A 26,048-nucleotide genomic window follows, 5' to 3' on the forward strand; every position below is an offset into this window, starting at 1 on the left:
TGAAAAAAATTAATGAATCAATCAATCAACCACTAAGTCAACAAATGAATGAATCAATCAAAAGTCCAATTTTTTTAAAACATTTAAATTTCAACACAAAGACAACATTTGACACCACCCCGGGGCCACCGACAGATAATCTACTTAATGAAATACCTGACAGGGGAGAACAGTAGTAAGCGTGCCTAGGTCACGTGATATAAATATCTGATGCTGTATTAACTCAACAACAAATAATTTTTTTAAACCAACACCGAGTTAACCAGTGGAATGTGATGGATTTTCAGAATCATTTTATCAGATTTCTCTGACTTAATAACATGCAGAATTGAGGATGAAAAATTTTTGAAGTTGGGAATCTTTAATTACCATCTAAAGCTAGGTTTCATGATTTTGCCACTTTGGCGGCAAAAACTAAAAGTTGAAGACGAGTGCAAGGGATTAGAACTGGCGCTAGTGAACAGTAAAAAGCTAATGTAGTATGTCAGGAAGCAAACTTAAAATTTCGTTTATCGCGAAGATATATTGGATCGACAAGTATCAACCATTTCTCTAGCTTCCTTTGGGGGGATGGGGGTCCGTTATTATTTTTTTTTTCAATTAAACATGTATTGAATAAAAGAAATTTAAAGAAGAGAAATAATCTAACAAAATGGTCCATCAGTAAATGCTAAATTCCACGATTAAGCGATTCTCTTGAAATTAGCTCTTATAGGAGACAGTCATTCATCTATTGGCAAAGTCTTGACAGTATATGTATAAAAGCGTTTGATGTTATCTAAAACACAAACAAAGCTGAAGCTGTCAGAAGCCGTAAAGTTCCGGAGGCTGTAACAAGCCCCCAATCCCCGCGCTATCTGTCGCGTTTTATCACTACGGGGCGCTTACCCATCTTGGATTCCTTGAGCCGCAGCTTTTTTAGGGCTTCCAGGAAACCTCTCTTACAGAGAATATGATTGGTTGCTTTGCAACTTTAGTAAAAGTTTCCTCCAATACGCACCAATTTAGCTAAATTTTGTCGACTGCTACAGTGATTATAAATCTGTACGGAAGCCGAGCCTCTTATCAGAGCAGCCTCTTCACTACTGTAAGTATGTGTGTGATTTCTTTTATAGTTGACTTTCTATTCACCTTTTATGATTATAATTACGTATGCATGTCTTAGTTTGACTTTTGACATGACTACAAAGTCTTGGATTCCCACCGTATTACTGGAGGTATATCATATTTATCAAATATTGCATATGTGTTCTTAAGTCGTTTGAAGTGTAATAATTGGGTTATTAATTTAACCTGATTAATTTTACGCTTCGCTTGGATTTTCATACTTGGACCCTATTCATAAATACATTGCATATTAGTGTAAACGTATTCAATTGCAACTTATGTCTTTCTATTTATACAAATATTTAGGTTACGCCTTTAAGATACATGCATTTGATATATAAATTTGTAAAAGCTGATACAAAAAAAACTCATTCGCAGATCTAGATACCTATACAGGCATTTTTGCTGAATTTTTCTCTTCACCGACATTACAATGTCTGCTGCTATCTCTCACAGCTTGGAAACATCTGCAAAATAATTTCTCTCTCAAACTACGCAAGCAAACTTTAAACGTCTGTAGCATTGGTTCTTCTCAATCCTGATCAAAACACTGTATGCCCCATCCTACTTGATTACAGCCTCGCAGCCCGAATATTTAGATAATTTAAAGTGCCTGATTTCCAGGAACAGGTTTTGGTTTGTTGCTAGAGAACGATTTTTATTTGATTTTTATCACCTTGGCGAAGGTCAAACTATAAAAAAGGGAACGAGCACAGCAAAGATGTAGCACTAGAAAATAAGATAAAAGGCATGTTAACATGCCTATTTCACGCACATTGATAATGAAATATTGTTATTGATGATATATATACAAACAAGTGGACATTGATCAGATACGAATTGAACCCTGCTGAGGTGCCAATTAGCTCTCGATGGGTCTACAGAGTACTTGACATGCTAACAACGAGAAATTTTACGGGTCACTAAAATGGATTAATTGTGTTAATACGTGTTAATCCGCTTATCCACTCCATCAGCATACATATCCTGACGTTTGATGCTGACAAGTAGCACAGTATATGTGTTTCTGGTGAGATGAGTGATGACACAATAGACCTGTGTATAACTATGATATGTGGGGAGAAGCACTCTTAAATCTTTTAGGAAACTTGTATATTCTATTCATAGCGTACATGTAAACTAATTGTGTTTTGCTGTCAACATAGTAGAGATTATAATTAATTTTCAAAACCAAGTGAATCAAAAATGCAAATTCAATAGAACCCTATTTGCTCGTTCTGTTGCAGGCTGTCTGCTCGCTGTTGGCCGTGTCGTTAAGTGTTAGTTCTATTTCTCCTTGATTTCGTGAACAAGTTCGAAGAAACAGCAACCATGTCGAATGTTGGACCCTTCGATCCTCAGGATCCAGATTTCCAGTATCTGGCCGTGGACCGGAAGAAGTTACTGAAGGAACAGACCCAGCCCTTCGACGGCAAGAAAATGTGTTGGGTGCCCGACGAGAAAGAGGGCTTTGTAGGAGCCGAAATCCAGTCCTCTAAAGGAGATGAGATTACCGTCAAGACTATTGAAAAGCAGGAGGTACTGATTTTGCAATGGCATTAACAGGGATGACGATTTAGCCCTTTTTTGTTTCAATAATGTTTTCTTATGACCTAATGTCCTAATGATGCTAGTAACAATGTATAAAAGGAATATGGCATATTCTTCATTAGGGATGATATTCAAACAGAGCTATCATAAAGCTTTGTTTTATAACCTTAAAACACGAGCAATGAAGTAATGGACTATGAAATTGATTTTGAACTTTTTAAATTACAGAACCGTACAGTGAAGAAGGATGATATCCAACAGATGAACCCACCCAAGTTTGAGAAGATCGAGGACATGGCCAACATGACGTATCTGAACGAAGCCTCTGTACTGCACAACTTGAGATCTCGTTACTACCTGGGGATGATCTATGTAAGTCACTCTTCCTTATGAAACACGACGACACGTGATTATAAACTTAGGCCCTAAAAACAATTTTACAAGCCAGTCACTTATTAAGACGTGTGCTCAAAACATATAAATGTCTCATGTACAGAAATTAGCACGGTGCAAATCTAGCCAATCAATCAAACTTTTTAATCATGGGGAAAGGCTACATATGTATTCAAACACTGCACAAAGAAATATCATGTGTCAATATTGAGGAAATATGATACATTATGATACCTTGATACCTTATTGGCATTTGCTGTAAAATGGGAATTCATAACACTTTAATGATTATAATTGTCATATTATGATATGTAAGCCTTCAAAGTGCCTCATAGACATCATATTAAACATTCCGTTTTCCAAAGGACAAACTTTTGACTCTTTGAATTCAATCTTTCAAACAAAACAACTTTTAAAAAATCTATTGGTCGCAAACAACATAGGATCGCAAACAAAATTGTCCTTTCTTACGATGTTACATGATTAGTCAAAATAAATATAGCTATTTTTTCTCAAACGTCTCTATTAAGATAACGTTAACTTTGTAACAAAGGTAGCTCGTCTGCGTAAATTAGATGTTTTATTTGTAATTGGTAGTTGGGCTACCGGAAAAGATCATTACCCGAGCTTACTGCTGGTCTCGTCTCAACCAGTGAATTTGTATACAAGTTAAATGGCAACAAATTTCGTGAATTGTTGTTTACCAAAACTCTTACAAGCCGAATGTACAGGGATATCTGGACATTGGGGTTGGGGCTATCTTGTTGATAGCTGAAATTTCATAGCAAGCGGGCAGATTTTATCATGGTTACACATACTGGCTATCTAAACAGTTATAACATGAAAGGACGCCATCAAATGTTTTAGTATAATGATCATTATTTACAAACTGCAATGCAAAGGCCTTTTACATGAATACAAAGAGGAGTCATAGACAAGAGAGCTAAGAATGCAATGGAATTCAAAGGCAGGCGAGTTCAGAGCACTTAGACTGCGAATTATCTTTTCATCGGGGCTCTCAGATTACTTTTATATTTTGCGAGTTGCATCTCCTACTCCTAATATTTGCAATATTGAAACGTAGATAGCACACCTACATACTCTGCGGAGCGTTCCCTCACCTATCGCAAATACTTATTTGGGTATTGGAAAGGGAGCTAAAAATAACTCACTAGTCGGTAACTCGACTCCTGACGTAGAATATGCAAGTTTGCATATCCCTCCTGGCTGAGCTCTCTTCCTTGGCAGCTGTACAGATATGATATATACTTACCCACGCCGCGGAATGTGCCCCGCGATAGATCTTCATTTTTTGATAATAGATTGGTTCCTAACAGTGTTTAGCAGACAATACTTCCCTATATATTTTGGGAGATTTTGCAACTGAGAATGTGGTCTTGTCAAATTGCCCATTTTTTTCACCACGCGTTTCGAATTCAATGTCGAGTACCTAATTCAAGGTTACACAGGTGATAGTCTTATTTTCTAGTGTTAATGAACACTAATATTGCAAGATTACCAGCTAAGAAATTTCAGAAAAGCAACAATGTCCATGTGTACACATAAATATCAGCTCAAGTAATACCTGTAGTTCTGACAGTCTTGAGCACTTCTCACATTTGGAGAATACAAAACAAACTATTAGTACTTTTAAAACTTTCTGCCAAATTACTTTATTACAGCTTGCCCCGTTAACACGTACATGAAGAAATGTTAGTTTTTAAGTTTAGCAGTATGATACATGTATTTGTAAATTCTATATTCAATGCTAGTATAATTGTCCCTGATTTTAGAATTCAGTTTTGTTTGGTGCAAAATATTCTATTTTAATAAAAATTTGTATTAACGTATTATATTGATTATAGTCCTTTTGTTATTTGTGCTGAAATCAACATTACATAATTGGTGGTGTTTTATAGACCTACTCTGGACTTTTCTGTGTGGCCATCAACCCCTACCGCCGCCTCCCCATCTACACAGAGAGCATCATCGCCAAATACAGAGGAAAGAGAAGGATGGAAATGCCCCCTCACTTGTTCTCAATCGCAGACAACGCCTACCAGTTCATGGTGCAAGGTACAGTGCTTTACCCTCCATCATACTGATTGTAAAAATGGAGCAAAGATGCTTGTGATAACAAAAATAATGCAACAGCCTTAAGAAATGTTCGTTTTATTGCGACAAAATTCTTATCTATTGTTTGCTTTTTTAACAGAATTCCTTTTCATTGTTTTCAGATCGTGAAAACCAGTCTATGCTTATCACGTAAGTATGCGATCTAATGTAGCCCTATCACCAAATCGATTTCTTATCAGCTAGAACAGTGGGCGCAGGGCGTCATCACGCATAGTGAAGCTCGCGTAGAAAATTATTTCAACATCATAACACACCCAGGACTGTTGATATACGGGCTAAAAAGACAAAGATGAATGTTGGGAAAAAAACAGAACTTGTTAAAGATAAAAAATGGAACATACAAACACAGAAAAGGTTGTAGATGAAGGACACCATTGTCCTTTGAAAGATTGAAACCAGATTCCTTTCTACTACCACAACGAATCATTGATAATGCATGTATAACCAGGCAGAAATGATGTTCATTTTATTAGCTCATATATACATAGAAGATTATATGACATTCTTTCTGAAAAACAACTCAGCAAAGTACGTATGAATATTTTTTAAAATAATAACTAGGGGCAAAATATGTATACCATATACATACCTCGCTGATTCATTGTTTTTGAATATAGAGGTGAATCCGGAGCCGGAAAAACAGAAAGTACCAAGAAAGTAATTCAGTATTTTGCTAGAGTGGCGGCTAATATCTACCGTGAATCTCAAAAGCGGGGACACGACGGTGGTCCGTACGTTGTAAGTGTTCAGGTTTTAAGTCATGCAAGTCGAGGGATCTTGATTCAAGAAGTTTTCAAAGGAGACTGCATCAAATCGCTCTAAGTTTTAAGCGATTTCATTAGAGGTTTCAGCCTTTGAAAACTTGATTGAATCAGATTCCTTCTGCATCGGTTGCAGTGGAAGGGGGTAAACTTCAGACAAGGTTTATGCCGCCTTCCGCTGGCCACTAGCTTTGAATGTTGTGATATATAAAGTACAATGTGTTTTGTTAAATATTTTGATATAGAGGAGAGTCTGGAGCTGGTAAAACTGAAAATACGAAAAAAGTCATCCAGTATTTTGCCCACGTTGCCGCTAGTTTACAAAAGAAGAGCGGAGATGTTGAGGAAAAGAAAGATACTAAGAAGGTTGTACGGGACCGCCGCATTCAATGAGAACATGGTGTCACACAGTTCAATGGTTTTCGAATAATAAGATATCCATTTAAAAAGATAAAAACGACATTTCTTTTAAAAAAATAAAATAAAAACATATAGGCTTGCCTTCCCCTAAACAATTCACAGGAAAGTCTCTAATTGCATGGATTGCTCCTGATAATTAGTTTAAAAATGGATGTTCTAGCTAGTTAATGTTTGATCAATGAACAATGTTTGAACGTCCATTTTTATTTTCTGCAACATCAGTGAATAAGATGACCTTAGTAAATAGTTAGTTCAGTTTCAGATTAAAAGCAAATCACTTTTCCACCCTTTTCTATTTGTTCGATCTGTCCTGTGTACTTTTGTGACGTCCGTCTTTCAGAAATCGTAGGCCTCCTTGCATGGTGTGAAACCTCCTTAAGACTGGGCAAGTCTACCGTGACACCATGTGATCATGAATGAACAAGGCGTCACCCTGTGTGCCTCCGGTTTGCTGTTCGTTTTGACACCCACCCTACACGACCAAAGAGTCACTAACCTTTGAACTTGATCGATTAACCACTCACCAGATAAACCGCTCTAGAGTTAGACTATTTTGTGTGTTTTTGATATTTTTTATATATTCTTAAAATGTATTTATACAAATATGATTTTTTAAAGATAATTCAAACGTTTGTGTATTTGTAACACTGTATATTTTTTTCTTCCCCTTCACCCCTGCTCCTTTCCCAATCCCTTTACCCTTATCCCTTCCTAAAAACAGCTCACCACCCTAGAGGATCAGATTGTACAGGCCAATCCTGTACTTGAGGCCTATGGTAATGCCAAAACAACCAGAAACAACAACTCGTCACGATTCGTAAGTAAACCTTAGTGGAACCCCGAACCCTCCCGTTGGACCCTACCCATGCACTGCCTGCGCGTGTTTCTTTCAGTTTCTGGTCCCACCTACCGATGCAGACCTTCACCAACCCGAGCCAGATTTTATTTTTCTTTTGTTTTGTTTTCTACCTTAATGGTTAGTTATCTCCTCTGTATGTACATCTCCTCGTCGATTTTTCTCACTACAGATTTGATTGTAAAACAACACCAAACTGAAAAAAAAATTCAAACATAAAATAAATAATCCCGAAAAAAAAGGAGATTTAAAAAAATTAGTTTTTTTTAATTTACAATTCACTGTAGTGGTCAGTTAGCAGAGGTGGATAGATTTGAGGAGATAGCTAATCACCATTAACCACCTATGACTTGATTAGTTGTTAACGGTGTGTGATGACCTTCCTTTTGTATCCCCGGTACACAGGGAAATCTGGAAGACCAGATCATTCAGGCTAACCCTGTATTAGAAGCTTTTGGTAACGCCAAGACAGTTCGAAACAACAATTCCTCTCGATTCGTAAGTAACAGATGAAGCATCACAGAGCATCTGTCTTCAAATTGCTAATTACTATTTTTTTTTTTACTTCACATGCGAACACAGAAAACTTTTAGATATTATTGTTCAGAACATTGAGTCCAACTGATTATTTAAGTACCGAATTATTAAGTGTACCAGATGTATTTGCAAATCTTACGAGGTAATATTATCCTGTTTTGAATACCCCTATTTCAAAACGCATGTCTTTACCTTACCCATTTGGATTTTACAATTCGACACCCTTTTATAACCGTGTGATTTTGCCACCAAACATTTAACATGTTTTTATCGTAGATTCATCCCGTTATAGTGTAGATCAAAGTTCATTCAAACGTTCCCACCTTCCCATTCATCACTTCCTCGTTCTATCATATCTCTCTCAAAAACTTGTATTTTTTCTTCTAAAGGAACTAGAATAGAGTATTAGAATTTATGCACAAGGATTACTCATGGCATTAAGCATATTGTTTTTCTTAAAACTAAAACTTTTGAATTATTAAATTTCAACTGCAATTTATGCCTTTGGTATTTGCTGAGATGGTTTCACAATATTTTAGGGAAAATTCATCAGAATTCACTTTGGACCTACCGGGAAAATCGCTGGAGCAGATATTGAAACATGTAAGCATAAAGCTATGATTTACTGAAATATTCTGTTGATAATTCAATGGTACAAGTTTCAATTTGTTTTTGTTAGTACGGTTTTATACACATGAATTATATTTTCAGCGCTCTTCAGTCCTCTGGTTCTGAAACTTCATAAGACAATGGTTATTGTTTTATCTCTCCCACCAAGAACCTTTCATACCTTAAACCTTAATCAATTTGTCTGATTACAGTCTTGTTTGAAAACCATTTCAACTCCTTCCTTACCTATGCCTAATAATATGTCTTCTTCTTCAATATAGAAAAAAGTCGGTTTGAAAATATCCCATAACATAAAAACATTTCCAATTCCTTGACACCACCCAAACACTGTTTTTACCGTTTGCTATTCATTCCGCAATAAAATGGAAAATCAACACAACAACGTGTTTTCCAGCGATGTACAAATTTATCCAATTTTCACCTTGAAAATTTTCTTGATTTTTCTTGACAACTGCATGCTGCCCCAAACTCCAACAAAAATAATAAAACCTTTCCTTGCAACACGTCCTATACCTTGATTCCAGGTAGGTACCCTTTTCAGTCCCTGGGTTTTCCTTCCGGTTTGTTACCCCGAGTTAACAGGCATAATGTTTTGGAGGAAATAATATAAGGAAAGAGCAAAATGTGATTCTATCAATATGCTTACAGAAGACAGTAGATTTTTTGGAAGTAGTCGTTCTTTATTTCAAGTTATCTGAGTAAAGATTAAACACTGATGTCTTAAAATTACAAAAACGTTTCTCTGATATGAAAAATAAATCGTTTGCAGACCTGCTGGAGAAATCTCGTGTGACATTCCAACAACCAGCCGAGAGAGACTACCACATCTTTTACCAGCTGTTGTCTGGGGGTCTGAAGGACATTAAAGGTCAGAATTACTGTTAAGGTCTAACTAATTAACTGAAACGATGACCAATTATACCGGTATCACTCAATATTAATCATAATGAACACGTTGTTTATATACATGAAGTTGATAATTGAAAAAAAAACTTATGAAATTAAGTACTTATAAGTGCTTGAACTATCATATTGAAAAATTATCTGTAATTTGTCCTGTACAAGTGGGTTGCTAACTGATCACTTTCATTGACAGAGCGACTCCTTTGCGAGTGTGACCCCGCCCTGTTCTCCTTCATCAACCAGGGAGCTCTGACTGTGGAAGGCATTGATGACGTGGAGGAAATGAGAATCACTGATGTAAGAGTCTATGTTTGTAAACTCAAACTACAGATTAATTTACTTACTAATGATACATCTCTGCATTCATCGATCTCGCTTATCTTTGTAGGAAGCTTTTGATATTCTCGGGTTTACTCAAGAAGAGAAGAATAGCATGTACAAGTGCACTGGTGCCATTCTCCACATGGGAGAGATGAAGTTCAAACAGAGGCCTCGTGAAGAGCAGGCAGAAGCTGATGGCACTGCTGGTCAGTTACACAATTAAAGCATCCCCGTTAATCGTTGCCTAATATATGTAAATGTTTTTAAAATCCTCCAGATATCTGTACATGTTTAATATAAGCGGTACATATTTATAGAGGCTGAAAGGGTGGCCTTCCTTTTGGGTGTCAATGCTGGAGATTTGTTGAAAGCTCTCCTGAAACCCAAGATCAAGGTCGGAACCGAAGTTGTCACCCAGGGCAGAAATAAGGACCAAGTAAGCACACTTCTCTACTCCGTTATTAAATCAACTTCTTAAAAATCGATCTAGACAGTGTGATTTGACGAGACTCTTGTCTGCAGGTGGTTTACTCCGTTGGTGCCCTCGCCAAGTCCATTTACGACCGCATGTTCAAATGGTTGGTTATGCGTGTCAACAAGACTCTTGACACCAAGGCCAAGAGAAACTACTACATTGGTGTCCTGGATATCGCTGGTTTCGAAATCTTCGACGTAAGTTATCTTAAAGATTTGTAATCTTTGATCCAGCGCTGTTTTGAAGTAGTTAAGGAAAAGTTTCATCAGTGTTTAGGACGAAAAATATTGTTTTATAGTTTAACAGCTTTGAACAACTGTGCATCAACTACACCAATGAAAGGCTTCAACAGTTCTTCAACCACCACATGTTCATTCTGGAACAAGAAGAATATAAGAAGGAGGGTATTCAATGGGAATTCATCGACTTCGGAATGGATCTGCAGGCGTGTATCGATCTCATTGAAAAGGTAAGGTGTAGTTCACAATCATTTAAGTGATGAGGAAATCTTGAAGTTTTTATTTGTTTCGCTTCTTGAACTTCAACAATAAATAATGTTTACTTCCAGCCTATGGGTATTTTGTCCATCCTGGAAGAAGAGTGCATGTTCCCCAAGGCCAACGATAACACCTTCAAGGAGAAACTGTATGCCAACCACATGGGCAAGTCTCCCAACTTTGGAAAGCCTGGAAAAGCATCCAAGCCTGGTCTTCCTGCACCTCACTTTGAACTGCATCACTATGCCGGAAGTGTAAGTTTTCTAGAAAATAAACCATAAACCGTCAAACAAAAAAAAACCCGCAATATTTATTAGTATTTATTTTATTACTTACTGACATATATATTGTAAATTAGGTGCCATACAACATCAATGGCTGGTTAGAGAAGAACAAGGATCCAATTAACGAGACTGTCGTGGAGCTCCTCAGCCACTCCAAGGAACACCTTGTCCAGACCCTCTTCGCTTCTCATGATGACCCAGGTATTATAATTTAATTTGTTGCTAACATTGCGTGGCTTTTTAAATCAACATTTTCTTACAATTTTTTTTTGCTATTTAATTTTCTTACATTCTTTTACTAATGAGAGGTGAAGCCATTATTTGTAGATTGAACTTCCACCAAGTAAATGATATCATGTTTCACTAAATAAAAAGCGTTAATTTATTTCAATAACTCATTTATTTGTTCCCCTTTTCAACAACTTTATCGTAACTTACAGGGGATACTAAATGTAAGTACCTGTGATATATCAGGATCAATAGTGACAACAGTACATTCATTGTAGATGAGCATTGAAGGAATTGCTTGTCCAGTTACTGGCCAAAATTTTTGATATTAAAATTGTTAGAGAAAATACGTCGCTTCTCCGCGTTGATCCTGCTTTTGTAGATAGGTATTGTGTTAGAAAATTGTGCAGTAACTTGGAATATGTTGTGATGTTGGTGAACTAGCGAACAGAGTTGTTCATGTGTATAATGATAGTTTACATAGATTTATTCTGCATTGATATTCAGATATATTCTTATAGACTATTGTAGACGATATTTCAAAACGATTCCTCGTATCTATACACCCTGTAGTTTATACGTGTGGCCCAGAAGTGTATTCGTTTCGTTTATGTTTGTATTGTGTACGTGTATGTCTTGCTCCATGAAAAAATAAATGAACAGCAGGTACGTAGCATCGCTTTTTTAATGGAAGGGCAAGCCTTTATAAAAAGTAGAGGTCCAAATAGCTTGAAAATTTTTGTATGTAAATAAAATGCTACAATGCATAAAAATCGAAAGAGCTATGCCCCTCCCGTTGCTCCGTGCCTGAATAACGTTGAAGTACAATGTAGATACGTAGTTGGTAGATTAAATAATTTTTGTAATGACCTTTCTTCATAATCACTGTAACCAATTGTCTCTGTGTCTTTAGCTGATGGTGGTGGCCACAAGAAGAAGAAGAAGTCCGCTTCCTTCCAGACCATCTCAGCTCTGCACAGGGTACGTTATTAATTGTTATAGTTTGTTAAATATTTGGAGATTAGCTGTATACCTTGCCTTAATGACTTCGAAACGTTATTGTATTCTTCTCCTTTTGCCAGGAATCCCTGAACAAGCTGATGAAGAACCTGTACAGCACTCACCCCCACTTTGTCCGCTGTATCATTCCCAACGAGTTCAAACAACCAGGCGTCATTGATGCTGCCCTGGTCCTGAACCAGTTGCAATGTAACGGTGTCCTGGAAGGAATCCGTATTTGCAGGAAAGGATTCCCTAGCAGAGTTATCTACTCTGAGTTCAAACAGAGGTTAGTAATTAGCCCCAGTTCTTTTATCATCTGCAGTCTATGTTTATGTGTGTATTATCGATGCAGTGTTTTATCATGTATGTCGTTTGTATAAAGACTTTAAATACTTACTGTTCTAACAGTAATAATGGTTAATTTTGTAGATACTCCATTTTGGCCCCCAACGCCATCCCTCAAGGATTTGCTGATGGCAAGGTTGTCACTGAGAAAATCCTTCTGGCCCTGCAGTTGGACCCCGCAGAGTACAGGCTCGGAAACACCAAGGTCTTCTTCAAGGCTGGTGTTCTCGGTATGTTGGAAGAGATGAGAGATGAACGTCTCGGAAAGATCATCTCTATGTTCCAGGCTCATATCCGTGGATACCTCGTCCGCAAGCAATACAAAAAGCTCCAAGACCAGAGGTATATGTTTTATTTAGGCTATTAACAGCTACATATGTTATTATATACCACGGCGACAAAACTGGTGTCTTCATTTAAAATGCTTCAAGACCAGAGGTATATATTTTATTTAGGCTATTAACAGCTACATATGTTATTATATACCTGGGCGACAAAACTGATGTCTTCATTTAAAATGCCTTTTCCTTTATCAGAGTCGGACTTTCCATCATCCAGAGGAACATCAGAAAATGGTTGATGCTCCGCAACTGGCAGTGGTGGAGACTGTACTGCAAAGTAAGTAGTCATTTTAATATATGAAACATGATTATTCATGGTCTTCACGATTTTGTTTTATGATATGAAAGAGAGGTGTTTAAATTTATCTGGTTTCAAAGGTTTACGTTGTATAATTGCTCTGATTTTCTTTAGGTCAAGCCTTTGTTGAACATTGCTCGCGCTGAAGAGGAAATGAAGAAAAAGCTTGAGGAAATGGAAAAGATCAAGGAAGAACTTGAGAAAATCAGCCGCATCAAGAAAGAGCTTGAAGAGCAAAACGTAACCCTTCTGGAACAGAAAAACGATATTTACCTTCAGCTGCAGACCGAGCAAGACAGTTTGGTGGACGCTGAGGACAGAATCGAAAAACTCATCAATCAGAAGGCCGACCTGGAGAGCCAGCTGAAGGAGATGGAGGAGAGACTTCTGGACGAGGAGGACGCTGCAGCAGACCTAGAAAGCATCAAGAAGAAGATGGAGTCAGAAAACGACGAACTGAAGAAAGACATTGAAGACCTAGAAAACTCTTTGGCCAAAGTACTATCACTAGTCGTCATTTTCACATGCATGCATTTAAATTGTCCCACTTTATGATGAGATGAAATCAATTAATCATATGATTAAAATTTTATCTCTTTGTATAGGCTGAACAAGAAAAGGCAACTAGAGATAACCAAATTAAGACTCTTCAGGACGAAATGGCATCACAAGACGAAGTAATTGCTCGCCTCAATAGAGATAAAAAGAGTATGGATGAGGGTACAAAACAGCTCAACGAGAAACTTCAGGCCGAGGAAGACAAGGTCAATCACCTCAACAAACTTAAACAGAAGTTGGAGTCTACTCTAGATGAGGTAAGTTTTCGTTCAATTCGAATTGCACCGGGTACGAAATTGCCTGAACGTGTTTAATATTGCGCTTTCGTAATTAGCTCGAGGACAATCTGGAGAGAGAGAAGAAAGTGAGAGGTGACGTTGAAAAGGCCAAGAGGAAGCTTGAGCAAGATTTGAAATCCACTCAGGGCGCTGTGGAAGATCTCGAACGCATTAAACGCGACCTCGAGGAAGCCAATAGAAAGTAAACCATCTCTTTAACAAAAATTTCATAGATTTATCGAATTTGCTTCTCTCATTTCGCATTAAAGATAAAAGAATGATTTAGATAAAGATTAAGAATTTATATAAATTCAAAATTGCCAGATATGACTTTGTACACTGATACAGAAAATTTTCTTACTCAGGAAAGATGCCGAGATTGCCAACATGAACGCTCGTCTGGAAGATGAGGGTGGACTCGTGGCTTCTCTACAGAGGAAAATCAAGGAGCTTCAGGTTCTTAGCATTTATTTGTTAAAAACATATTTAGGTATACTTAAAAATAAGGCATTGAATTGGGAGTTCACGAAAAAACAGAGAAAATAACAAAAAGATTAATACTCAATTAACCCCTGGTTCAGTAGCTGATACAAATTACGATCTTTAAATCCATACATAAGGACTGTAATCGAATAAACTATGTTATACTAATACTTAGATTAAAAATAATTGCTTAATCTAATATTCATGATAGACAACCTACAGGCAATTATCGTTGAAAAAAAAGTTAAACGAAAAAAATGCAGTTTTGCGTAATATTTGTGAAACGTGCACTAACCATTTGTTGAATCTACAAAAAGACGAGAGTGTGTAGCGTTCCTAAAATTGTTGGCATGCGGAAACTATTATAACATATGTTATATAATAAGCTAGCGAAAAAGGTAAGGATAAGGATAGCACCCAATCATATTGAAGGACTTGAAATAGGATATCTCTTGTACGAACTTAGTAGTTTTTCTAACTTCTGTCTCTTGCAATGTGTTCAGTGTTTGTCAGAAGATTACATGAAAGAGGGGTTTTCTGGGGTTACAACTTGAATGGGCCGTACAATGTGCGCTATAATCGTTACATCAGTTTGCTCGAAAAACACAATCTCTCCATCATACCTTAATGCCTTTGACATTTCCAGCCCTGTATAAAAGCCGAAGCCATTCTCTGTCGGCATCAGTCCGTCGTCAGCCTTTGGTGTAGGCGCTGAGTAGGGCATTCTTGAGTATTTGATCACAGTCGTTTCGATTCTGGCATGGTTCCATAGATAAACACCACTGATTAGTGAGAGACAATAACAGATGATCCCTTTAAAGGCTGGATGCTGTGAGAGTGATTCAGTTCTTGTGCCTCCTTGTCTACGCACACATCAGTGGGTCTTGGTAGCTTCAGCAGTTCTTGGGTACAGGAAGTTGACTTTGAAGGAAGCATTAGACTCAGTCGTCAGCCATCTTGACTTAGTGCAGGCTTTTCTTCCTTGAGTGACGTGGTACTTTTTGCAACTTTGTTTTAATTTCGGGAACCATCGACATGGCTGATCAACAACCACTGAAAATGACTGCCACTGTGGATGTACATGAAACATCAAAGGCAGAGGAGGTGTCCACCCCAGCCCCGACAGCAGCCACAGTTACTTCAGTCAGAAGTACAGTCAAAGCTAATGCTACCAAGAACGAACCCCAGAAAATAAAAGAAGCAGCTGCCCAACCTACACCGACGAAAAAGAGTTCGATCACAACCAGTTCTTCATCTACTACATCATCAGGAAAGAAGACGGTATCCACCTCCAAAAAGACGGTTCAGTACCAATCGGATGATATTCTAGGAGACCTTACCCGAAACTACCGAGGAACCAGTCCAGCTGTTCTAGAAGGAATAGCTCACCACCCGGCTTTATTCAGCAGAGCTTACGAACCCGTGAATCCTCGCCTCAGTGCAAAAAGCAAGAAAATAATAAGAGAAACGTCTGATTTAGCCATCTTTTCACCGGGACTTAAAAATCTGCTTGAAGTAGAGTATTCAGATTTCAAATTTCGCTGGCTGCAAAATTCTGCTTGTTTTTTGTTTTGGTTATGTATGTTGTGGGTAAGCAGACGATTTTCTACCGTCAGCTTAATATGGCTCGCGAAAAGGATGTAATGTCACTACACAGGTAAATGACGAATAATTACATAACGTCAATGTAGCTTAAAAAAGCTTTTTCTATATCTCTATTGCAAGCAAGGATATGTTTCATATACCGTATTTTGTATGACTAGAGAAAAAAATATTCCTTTTATCTAATCCTTTGAAAAATTTAGAAAGGAAAACAGCTAAATATCATTATTACTCGTGAATTTGCAGAATATCAAAATTATTGTGATAATGATAATTTAGTGTTTTGAGACTAATTGTTTTGTATAAGTTCCCACATATTATTCGTAGTTACCTATACCGATTGTAACACAGAACACTGGAATCGAGCATGTTCTTCGGCCAGCTGAACGATAAAAGAAAGAATCTAGCATTCCTTGCTATTTTTGCGATGTTATTGTCAGAAGTACATATGTTCTGCTCAAAAGAAAAATGCGATGGCTTATGTAGACGCTTCTTGGAGCTTCTGTTGCATGCCAGTCTCTACACGACCATCTTTGGCACTAGATAGTTCCTTTTCAGAGATGTTGAGTAGTGGAGGCCGAGAAAAATGGAAATTTTATTTGACATCTTTCACATTCACTCCAACACTTATCTGATCATGCATGTGCGTCTGATACACATATTTTTAAAAGCAAAATCTGACAGCGCTCGCCAAACTTGGTGACTCATGCTTTGAAAATGCACTCACTAACATTTTCTCAAGTATTTGAGTCGGCTACTGATAATCCGGCGGAAAAGTGTAGAATACCTCTGAAGAGTTTACTTCGCTTTCTTCTTGATAAATTTCGTATAGTTTTCGCCTCTTCAGTTTAGAAAACGTTTTTGGTTTCGTAAATCTCCTTACTTATTCGAGTACGTGTTGTGATTTAAAATGTCTGTTCGTGATTTACAGGCCAGGATTGAGGAACTTGAGGAGGAATTGGAAGCTGAAAGGGCTGCAAGAACAAAGGTAAAACAACACGTGTCAAGTATAAACTACATTAAGTTGTAGTTATTTCAATAGGTTGAGATTGTTGGTTTAGAAAAGGGAAAGTTTAATGTAAACTATTTTTAGAACTATCGAACGTCTTCTTTAGGTCGAGAAACAACGTGCTGAAGTTACTAGAGAACTCGAAGATCTTAGCGAACGTCTTGATGAGGCTGGTGGTGCAACTTCCGCTCAGGTAAATTACTTCCTCTGTTGAAACAAAGTTTTATCTTTAATGAGGTTGTTAAACTATCTTGATAAACACTTAATCATGTTATTCTAGATCGAGTTGAACAAAAAGAGGGAACAAGAACTGTTGAAGCTTCGCCGTGATTTAGAGGAATCGACTCTTCAACATGAAGCACAGGTCTCCTCTCTTCGCAAGAAGCAAACTGACACCGCTAATGAAATGGCTGACCAAATCGACCAACTTCAGAAAGCTAAATCTAGGTAACTAAACGTTTTAAAACTTACCCAGTAATGGCCACATGTACTATTCAGATATTCAAAACAAATTCTAATTGGAAGATGTGTTGGATTTCTAGAGTATATTATCTTTAGATAGATTACTGATGGCAATTTTACTGACCATGTATAATCAGCTCTACCGATCCCCCGTGCCTCATTTGATTACTGACTCAAATTTGTTTTATCAGTATTATCTGGATAAATTGGTGTTTTCTATTTTGCATAAAATGTACTTAAACCGGGACTTTACAGATTTGAAAAAGAGAAAAAGGATCTGCACAGAGAATGTGAAGATCTGCAAGCTCAAATACAACATGTTACTAAACAAAAGGTACTCCGGCGAGGTGTCCGATGGCGCATGCTCCTAGTAGCAACCATAGTAGTACCTTGCAGTCTAGTGGTTTTTCCTGTCTCCCCGTATGCCATACTGACCATATCCATACTCTAGCCCCATCTTTCTACTTTTGTTTTCCTTTAGTTTGTTATTTAATTTGATATATACTAATAGAGCAGAGAAAGAAAAGGGTCAACTGAAGAGCGAAGTAGAAGATCTCCAGGCTCAGATTCAAAATATTGTCAAAAATAAGGTACTGGAGAGATTTGGCTAGCTCTGCTGTCTGGATGATGTTTGGCTTTGGTTCAAAAGTCGGAGAATTTCTGTTTGAATGACAAAAAAGTGCTATTAGCTCCATTATTCAATGCAGACAACGCTTTTGGATCTGGCCAACGATAATTTTGTTTTCGGCTTGTTTTTCATATCAAATAAAGCATTAATTTATCTTTTGAAAATTCAAAATATAGCTTTACAATGTTACTTTGCTTGCCAAAGCGTGGGACGTAATTTTGTTTGAATCTAAGTTTACGTCAGAACAAAGTCACGTTATTGGGGTAAAACTTGATATTAACTTGTTTTCTTTTAAACTCCATTGTGTGCTGACTAAGCAATTTACTAACGCTTTCCTCGGTAATGCATGTTCAGAGTGGAGCGAGAAAGACTGGAACTGATTGACGAGTGTGAGGAACTTCTCCTCTCCCTGGAACAACTAGAGAAAGAACGGGTACTTTTATGATATGTACACCTATCACCGGGCACATCTGCACGCTACGCATGATTTATTTGTTGTGGATCTATACCTTCTTTATGAAAAATGTAATTGAAGAGGGTTTAGTAATGGATCATGTGAATTACGGGACACTTGATCCCCTTCTTCTTATTTCAATACTCTCATAAAAAATGAATATTAGATCAACCTTATTATAGTACTATTGTACCGTGTTTTTCTTATTTCTTAAAATTTTTACTTGTCTGTTACAATAATATCCAATTACTGAATTAATAAAGTAACTTTTTTGAAAATCAAACTATTTCCTCAAATATATCCATTATTACGCATTGTGATCGAAGTATACTCTGCTCATTCATAGGGAGCTGTTGATAAGGTTACCAAGCATCTCGAAAGCCAACTTTCAGAGGCGAATGCTAAAATTGAGGAAGCCAACAGACAGATCCAAGACCTCAATAACCAGAGGTCCAAGTACAGTCAGGAGTCCACAGACCTTGCCGCTCAACTTGAGGATGCCGAACACCGAATCGGCGCTCTTACCAAGGAGAAGGTTGCTCTTGCTAGCCAGTTGGAGGAAGCCAGACGTTCTCTTGATGAGGAAACAAGAGCCAGACAGAAGTTGCAGAGCGACGTTAGGAACCTGAATGCTGACATCGACACCCTCCGTGAACAGCTGGAGGAAGAGCAGGAGTCCAAATCAGACATGCAGCGACAACTGTCCAAGGCCAACACCGAGGTACAGATGTGGCGAGCCAAGTTCGAGGGAGAGGGTACAGCCCGTGCTGAGGAACTTGAAGAGGCAAAGTAAGTTCTTGGATGTATTACGTGTTTCATTAAAATTGTGTTTATTATTAGATAACTCTTAGTTTCGAAAGAGTTATAGATAAAAGCAAGTGTATATGCTCTAATAGTATTGCCGGTTGATTTTTTTCCTTAGGAGGAAGCTCATGGCCAAGCTTCAAGAGGCCGAGCAAAATGCAGAGGCATCTGAGGCCAAGGTTAGCGCTTTGGAGAAGGCCAAAGCCAGACTGCAGGGCGAGATGGAAGATCTGATGATCGATGTCGAGAGAGCCAACGCCAACGCCAACTCCCTGGAGAAGAAACAGCGTGCCTTCGACAAAACCATTCAAGAATGGCAGCAAAAGGTTAATGATCTTCAACAGGAACTTGAAAATGCCCAGAAAGAGGCCCGTGGTTACTCTGCCGAGCTCTTCCGTGTTAAGGCCCAATATGAAGAAAGCCAAGACTCTATTGAACAATTGCGAAGGGAGAACAAGAACCTTGCTGGTAAGTGTACTGTTCATTTGCATCGTTTATATTCAATGCTAGTGGCAAGTGTTACCAATGTTGACGATATGTTTTGCAGATGAAATCCACGAACTGACTGATCAACTCTCTGAGGGAGGTCGCAGCGTTCACGAAGTTGAGAAAGCAAAACGCCGTCTGGAAATGGAAAAGGAAGAGCTCCAGGCAGCTCTGGAAGAAGCTGAAGCAGCTCTAGAACAAGAGGAAGCTAAAGTGATGCGTTCTCAGCTGGAGATCTCTACTATCCGATCTGAGATTGACCGCAGGCTTCAGGAGAAGGAGGAAGAATTCGAAAACACTCGGTAACTTATAGTCAACCATTTAGCTCGTTGTTATTAAATACTATCGTAGTGCTCATTTGCTTAGTGCTTATTTACATTACAAGCTTCAATTTTATTTCTTTTTAGTCGTAACCACCAACGTGCAATGGATTCCATGCAGGCAAGTCTTGAAGCTGAGGCCAAGGGCAAAGCTGAAAACATGAGAATCAAGAAGAAATTAGAACAGGACATTAACGAACTTGAAATTGCTCTTGATGCTGCCAACAGAGGAAAGGCTGATTTGGAGAAGAACGTTAAAAAGTACCAACAACAAATCAAGGTGGGTCATCTTGAGTCTAGAAAATCTGCATTCTGGTTGTATACAAATACATAGAAAAATAATATGTAAGATTTTTTGAACAGGAAATGCAAACTCAAATCGAAGAGGAGCAACGCCAGAGAGAGGAGGCCCGTGAATCTTACAATATGGCTGAGCGCCGCTGCATGATGCTTCAAGGTGAAGTTGAGGAACTCAGAACAGCCCTTGAACAAGCTGAGAGGGCAAGAAAAGCAGCAGAGAGCGAACTCTCTGAAGCCAACGAACGTGTGAATGAACTTTCTGCCCAAGTGTCCTCTTTCCAAGGACAGAAGAGGAAACTTGAAAGCGATATCCAGGCTATGCAGGTATGCTGTCAACACCCTTATTTTTTTCTATTGAATAACATCCAATGCATAAATACACATAGTTTTACTCTTTTGATACAACAATTTTTTTATTTAGACCGATCTTGATGAAATGAACAACGAAGTGAAGGCCGCTGATGAACGCGCTAAGAAAGCTGTGGCTGACGCCGCTCGTCTCACCGACGAACTCCGCGCCGAACAGGAGCACAGCCAGCAGATTGAGAAGTTCCGTAAGGGATTAGAAGGACAAATTAAGGAGCTTCAAGTCAGACTTGAGGAGGCCGAGGCTCAGGCACTCAAAGGAGGAAAGAAGATGATCGCCAAACTAGAACAAAGAGTGGGTGCAATGTTTTGATTATGCCTGATATTTACATGATTTGGTATTTTTGTGCAGAACTTTGTTAAACGGTACTGTGGTTCTGTTATTTAGGTAAGAGAACTTGAAGGAGAACTTGACAGCGAACAGAGAAGACACGCCGAGACCCAGAAGAACATGCGCAAGGCCGATCGCCGTATGAAAGAACTGGCCTTCCAAGCTGACGAGGACCGCAAGAACCACGAGAGACTGCAGGAACTCATTGAAAAACTGCAGAATAAGATCAAGACATACAAGAGACAAGTCGAAGAGGCTGTACGTATCTCAAAATGTTTCTCATTACCTACTTCTGCATGAACCAATTGATAGTTCTTCAGGATTGAATAAAACTATTGTTATTTGGTTTTGCAGGAGGAGATCGCCGCTATCAACCTTGCCAAGTACCGCAAGGTACAGCATGAGCTCGAGGACGCCGAGGAGAGGGCCGATACCGCCGAGGGCTCGCTTTCCAAGCTCCGTGCCAAGAACAGGAGCTCTGTGTCTGTTACCCGCACCTCTGTGTCATCTTCCTCAATGGTAAGTACAACAACGCATAAAGATATCGATAATGATTAATTCCGACTTAACTTTTTGTAGGATAGTGTAGCATAGACAGGAACAACTAATTTCTCTTGAGTACGAAATTACGCATAGCCTCTTTCTATACAACGTTTTCCAGGGCCCAATTGTTGGGCGAGGGGGTAGCGTTGCCCCAGTCGTTGGCCGCGGGGGTAGTATTGCCAGGGCCGATAGGGCAGCATCCTCTGTTGCTCCTAAATAAATGATCGGTCCCATTTGTAAAGGTAAAAGTATTAGAAACGTAGAGGACATTAGAGTCTGAGTATTCGTGTGTAGGACCAGTTCGTGTGATGTCATTGGAGTGGTGTGATTATAGAATAGTGTTAGACATGTAGTATTACGATCAACAACAAAACTTAGCTCATGATGTCATGTTTTATTTACATCCCCCATGATGGAGTATGACCAATCAGATAGAGTAAGTGATGTTCATTGACCCATCTAGACGTCCCATCCCCGAAGTTGTCCCAGACATTAATGTTCCATGTTGATTTACAAATGAAACTGATTATAGCATGCGAAAACAAAAAAAAAATTCCAGAAAACACCAAACTTTCCTATATAACAGTGAAATCTCATAAATGATCCAAACTCTAAAAAAAAAAAGGCATGTTGATTTGTCGATTTGAGTTTGTTAAATACGAAATTCTCCTCTTACCACTACTACAGTTTTATGTGAAATGTAAAATTTAAAAAGCAAATGAGACCAATTTCCCCCTTAAACCAAGGCATGTGAACTTGCGTTCAAGTCCTTGCAAGTCCTGTTAACTGACTACGTCATATCCTCCTCTACTGTTTACTGACTACGTCATTTCCTCCTCCTCTTCCACAGACCAGACAGTCCGAGTAATCGTAAGTCTCCTCTGCTGTTTGGTTGGTTGTTTTCATATTTTTTCTTCCATGAATTCATTTACAACCTGACAACAAAGTCCGTTTAAAACTTCATCACATCCTCTGCATTTAACATATGTTCATGCTTCAAGCATGGTGTTGATTGTTGTTTTCACACACTGTTTGGTTAAGAAAAAAAATCATATTATTCTAAAATATACAATTCAAATTTTCCCCCCAAAAGATCACAGTTCCGTGTTTGATATCTGCGCATGTCGCCTCCACCCTACGTTGTGTGACACTAGACGACAGTTTTATTTAACAGGAACATCATCTACAGAATTCACATACATTTGTGTGTGTTTGTGGTTTTGTTTTCTTTATTTATGAGTTTGTAAATTTAATTATATTAAAGATTTGCATTCCATGGATGAATTAAAAAAGAATTTGATATTTATTGTACATACCTTAATGACGAAATTTTTAAAAACTTTTTTTGTTTTGTTTTTACAGGGGCCAAGCTCGAACCCAAATTTTCTGTCACCACGCATGCGCGCATCTTCTTCTTATCGCTCTGTCACCCCTTCTTTTGATATTAATGACAGCTATTGAAAAGTGCCGGAATTGTGCAATATGTAGCTTTAGCAAATGCGCCCCATCGTCAACAAATAGACACTGTGAGATTACCAATGGGAAAAAGAACGATAAAATAAATTTTATTAATATTTAGCATGGACTCTCTGTGAATGTGCAGTTTTTTTTTTTATTTATACATTGTTCATTTTGTCTTGAAGTCTTATAATCGGGTACAGCGTCTATCACTTCTGTAGGTTGGAGTGTACTCGATGTATTAGCACAATGAAACAACGATTTATATTTTTTTGGTTTCTGTTGTGTTTTGTGACATAGACAATAAAGCTATTGTATTTATTAATATCACTCTTTTTATTATTTATGGGTTACACAGAGAGATATATGTATATGTATGTTGTTGAATACGTAAATATGTTAAGCCTGCAAAACATTTATCTTGATCAGGGATATGCATATATTACAGTTAAACTGTTCATACAAAAATAAAAAGCAAAAAATTCGTGCAACTCCGACCAGCACGAAGAATTCCTGAACTTTTGTACTAAAATACCTGTTTAAAAGGGGCATTATCACGATTTGGGTCAAGTCCCATTTTTCTGTTTTTATTATTTACAATGCTTTAGGGATGCATGTCTGTTGATCAAATGAAATTTGAGAGTCTGTCATTTAAGCTTTAAGCATGATACAGAGCTCGCAATTCTTTATCATGTAAACAAGGCTCGTGTCCTGTTTTTGTTTACACAGGTTCAATTTATCAGTAAAATCCCTTTTCAAACTGATTTTTATATCTTCTTAATTATTCTAAGCATAAATAAACATTTCCTAAATATGTAAAATACATTCATTTTAGGTCTAAATTTGGAATTTTCACTTTAACATTCAAAATGTAAACAAATGCTTTGTTTACATACCAATGAATTGTAAACTCTGTAACTCACTAATAACTCAACGAATGACACTCAAATTTTGGTTGCCTATTTAAAATGCCGTACTGAAATATTGTAAACATTAAAATCGAAATAATAATTTTTGTCCAAAATCGTGACCATGCCCCTTTAATTCAACTGATTCCTTGACAACAAATAAACACATGCACCTTTTATCGGATACTAATGGCCATTCAGCTGCGAGAGGACATTTAGGAATGTTTATCCATATATAGATCTTTTGAAGTCACCATTCCATCGAAGTTGTTTGAGTTTAAGCTACAGGACATAATGGTATACTTCAGTGACATCAGATTAATTGTACATTGTTGAAAGAAGTAGTCAGTTTATTTCTTACTCCTACATACATGTATATGGACATGCAAACGACCAAACATTTTCATACATTTTCCGTGATGATTTAAAACTTCCAATTATACATGTATATATAAAAGCATACGTCACAAAATCACGGCTTTTGTTGAAAGAGGCAGAAGGTTGTGATATTCATATCTTCAATCCCAGATTTGCAGTATAATTAAACGTATTTCGCTATTCTTTTATTTTATACCCCTAAGTGTTAATTTGTACTAAGCAGACCAACAAATCTAAGGTTACATGCTTACTCAAATTGTCTTATGTTAACAATGTGACCGTAATATTTGGCATCGCAATGGAGCGCTTACTCTTTCGCTACCAGGGTAAAACTACTTTCTGTTCAACTAAAAGGAATCTATAAATAGAACAAAGTCAGAGAAGTTTTAGGCGGAAGAATATATTAGTTACTCATTCAGGTAATGCATTATTTAGATCTACAGACTTTGAATGCATGAACGGGTAGCGGTTTTGTGTAAAGTCCTGCCAACTTAGATTTAAAAAAGACACAAAGAAAGATAAATACATTTTAGCATTGAGCACTCCAAATAGGGAGCGACACACCTGTGTCTGCCAGCGTTTGAATGACGTTTTGTGATGACACTCTTGGAGAAAGAAATGTCTGCTCTGAGGATATTCGTATTTACAAATCACATAATGGTAGATTTACGTTTTCGGTTTTGAAAAGATAATTACAAAGTTAGCTCTTTTCATGAACTTCTAAAAAGTAAAACCTAGCATTTTTAAAATTTTGTTGAATTTTTTAATCCTCCATCTCCCCGAGTGTAACCTCGATGTAGAAGAGTTATTCCGTTAGAGTGCTGAGCGGTTTTGTTGCTGCTTTGTTGATAATATCTGAGTAAAACGTCCACGCTTGTTCAAGTATTGTTTACAACACTAGAAAACGGTTAATGATTAATTAAAAGTTCAGTTTACAATACACATTACATGGGATGAATTTGCTTTCAAAACAATTTCTTTGAAAATTAGAACCTTGTATCAACGCCTGCATGGTAATAAAAAAAAATACGCAAACATGCATACTTGAACCAGGCTAGTTGTCTGTGAATCCATGATAACCAATAGAAGTGTTATACGTTTGATCATTCAAATTATTGTATACTTTATTTCATTTAAGCTAATTAATTGAAGAGCACCCGAAAAAACTGATACAAGCAATACAATCAAAATTGCAAATAATATTAATAAGCGAAAGCACATACACACTTATGCAAACTACAGAAACTTGCAGCTATCTAAATACATAATAAGTATTCCCGCTCTGGCTGTTTTCGTTGTTATGTTGTTATTTTTGAGGATTGTTTGTTTTCTTGATCTGTTTTCAAACCAAAAGTATGCTTGCGTCTAAAAACTGGGTTTTTTAAACTTTAAAACCGGTTTCAATGGCGAGAAATAAAATCGATTCATAAAAATGGCAATTTTGATAAAAAAAATATTCATACACCCATCAGACGGATTGAGGAAGTTCAATGTACGCTCAGTTTACAAGTTGTTCTAAAATCAGAAAGTCTGAAAACTACAAAGTCTTTCACTTGTTTGTGGATGAATTTCCGAAAATCACTGCATTCGTCGAC

The 26,048-nt window shown here is 37.6% G+C and overlaps 1 protein-coding gene across 9 annotated transcripts; it reads left to right on the forward strand.

Annotated features, from left to right (window-relative positions):
• Positions 1-943: 943 nt before the first annotated feature.
• On the forward strand, positions 944-23,492 carry LOC128164992 (myosin heavy chain, striated muscle-like). 9 transcript variants are annotated; one of them, XM_052829154.1, is made up of 38 exons: positions 944-1,087; positions 2,355-2,646; positions 2,887-3,030; positions 4,971-5,127; positions 5,289-5,316; positions 5,805-5,925; positions 7,630-7,722; positions 8,301-8,364; positions 9,161-9,259; positions 9,488-9,591; positions 9,683-9,821; positions 9,933-10,051; positions 10,138-10,287; positions 10,389-10,559; positions 10,659-10,841; positions 10,946-11,072; positions 12,013-12,080; positions 12,182-12,387; positions 12,531-12,788; positions 12,983-13,064; positions 13,200-13,583; positions 13,691-13,900; positions 13,978-14,123; positions 14,287-14,377; positions 16,938-16,994; positions 17,122-17,208; positions 17,296-17,462; positions 17,989-18,067; positions 18,906-19,348; positions 19,482-19,831; positions 19,911-20,151; positions 20,257-20,449; positions 20,533-20,793; positions 20,891-21,130; positions 21,224-21,424; positions 21,521-21,685; positions 21,828-21,951; positions 23,072-23,492. In XM_052829154.1, exons 2-37 carry the CDS (start codon positions 2,440-2,442, stop codon positions 21,927-21,929), a joined length of 5,937 nt encoding a protein of 1,978 aa, XP_052685114.1. In that variant the 5' UTR covers positions 944-1,087; positions 2,355-2,439; the 3' UTR covers positions 21,930-21,951; positions 23,072-23,492. The 9 variants fall into 9 exon arrangements, with proteins under 9 accessions (XP_052685114.1, XP_052685110.1, XP_052685117.1 ...); XM_052829150.1 differs by lacking the exons at positions 5,805-5,925; positions 7,630-7,722; positions 17,989-18,067 and adding exons at positions 6,194-6,314; positions 7,090-7,185; positions 17,733-17,811; XM_052829157.1 differs by lacking the exons at positions 5,805-5,925; positions 7,630-7,722; positions 17,989-18,067; positions 21,828-21,951 and adding exons at positions 6,194-6,314; positions 7,090-7,185; positions 17,733-17,811; positions 22,560-22,579.
• Positions 23,493-26,048: the final 2,556 nt, after the last annotated feature.

This window comes from Crassostrea angulata, chromosome 10, assembly GCF_025612915.1.
Source record: "Crassostrea angulata isolate pt1a10 chromosome 10, ASM2561291v2, whole genome shotgun sequence".
Taxonomy (NCBI): domain Eukaryota; kingdom Metazoa; phylum Mollusca; class Bivalvia; order Ostreida; family Ostreidae; genus Magallana; species Magallana angulata.

Coding starts and splice junctions, on each gene's coding strand:
- LOC128164992 (XM_052829150.1), top strand. CDS start 2,440: ATGTCGAATGTTGGACCCTTCGATCCTCAGGATCCAGATTTCCAGTAT. Junction 8,365..9,160: donor TGGAGCAGATATTGAAACAT/GTAAGCATAAAG, acceptor AATCGTTTGCAG/ACCTGCTGGAGAAATCTCGT. Junction 14,378..16,937: donor GGAAAATCAAGGAGCTTCAG/GTTCTTAGCATT, acceptor CGTGATTTACAG/GCCAGGATTGAGGAACTTGA.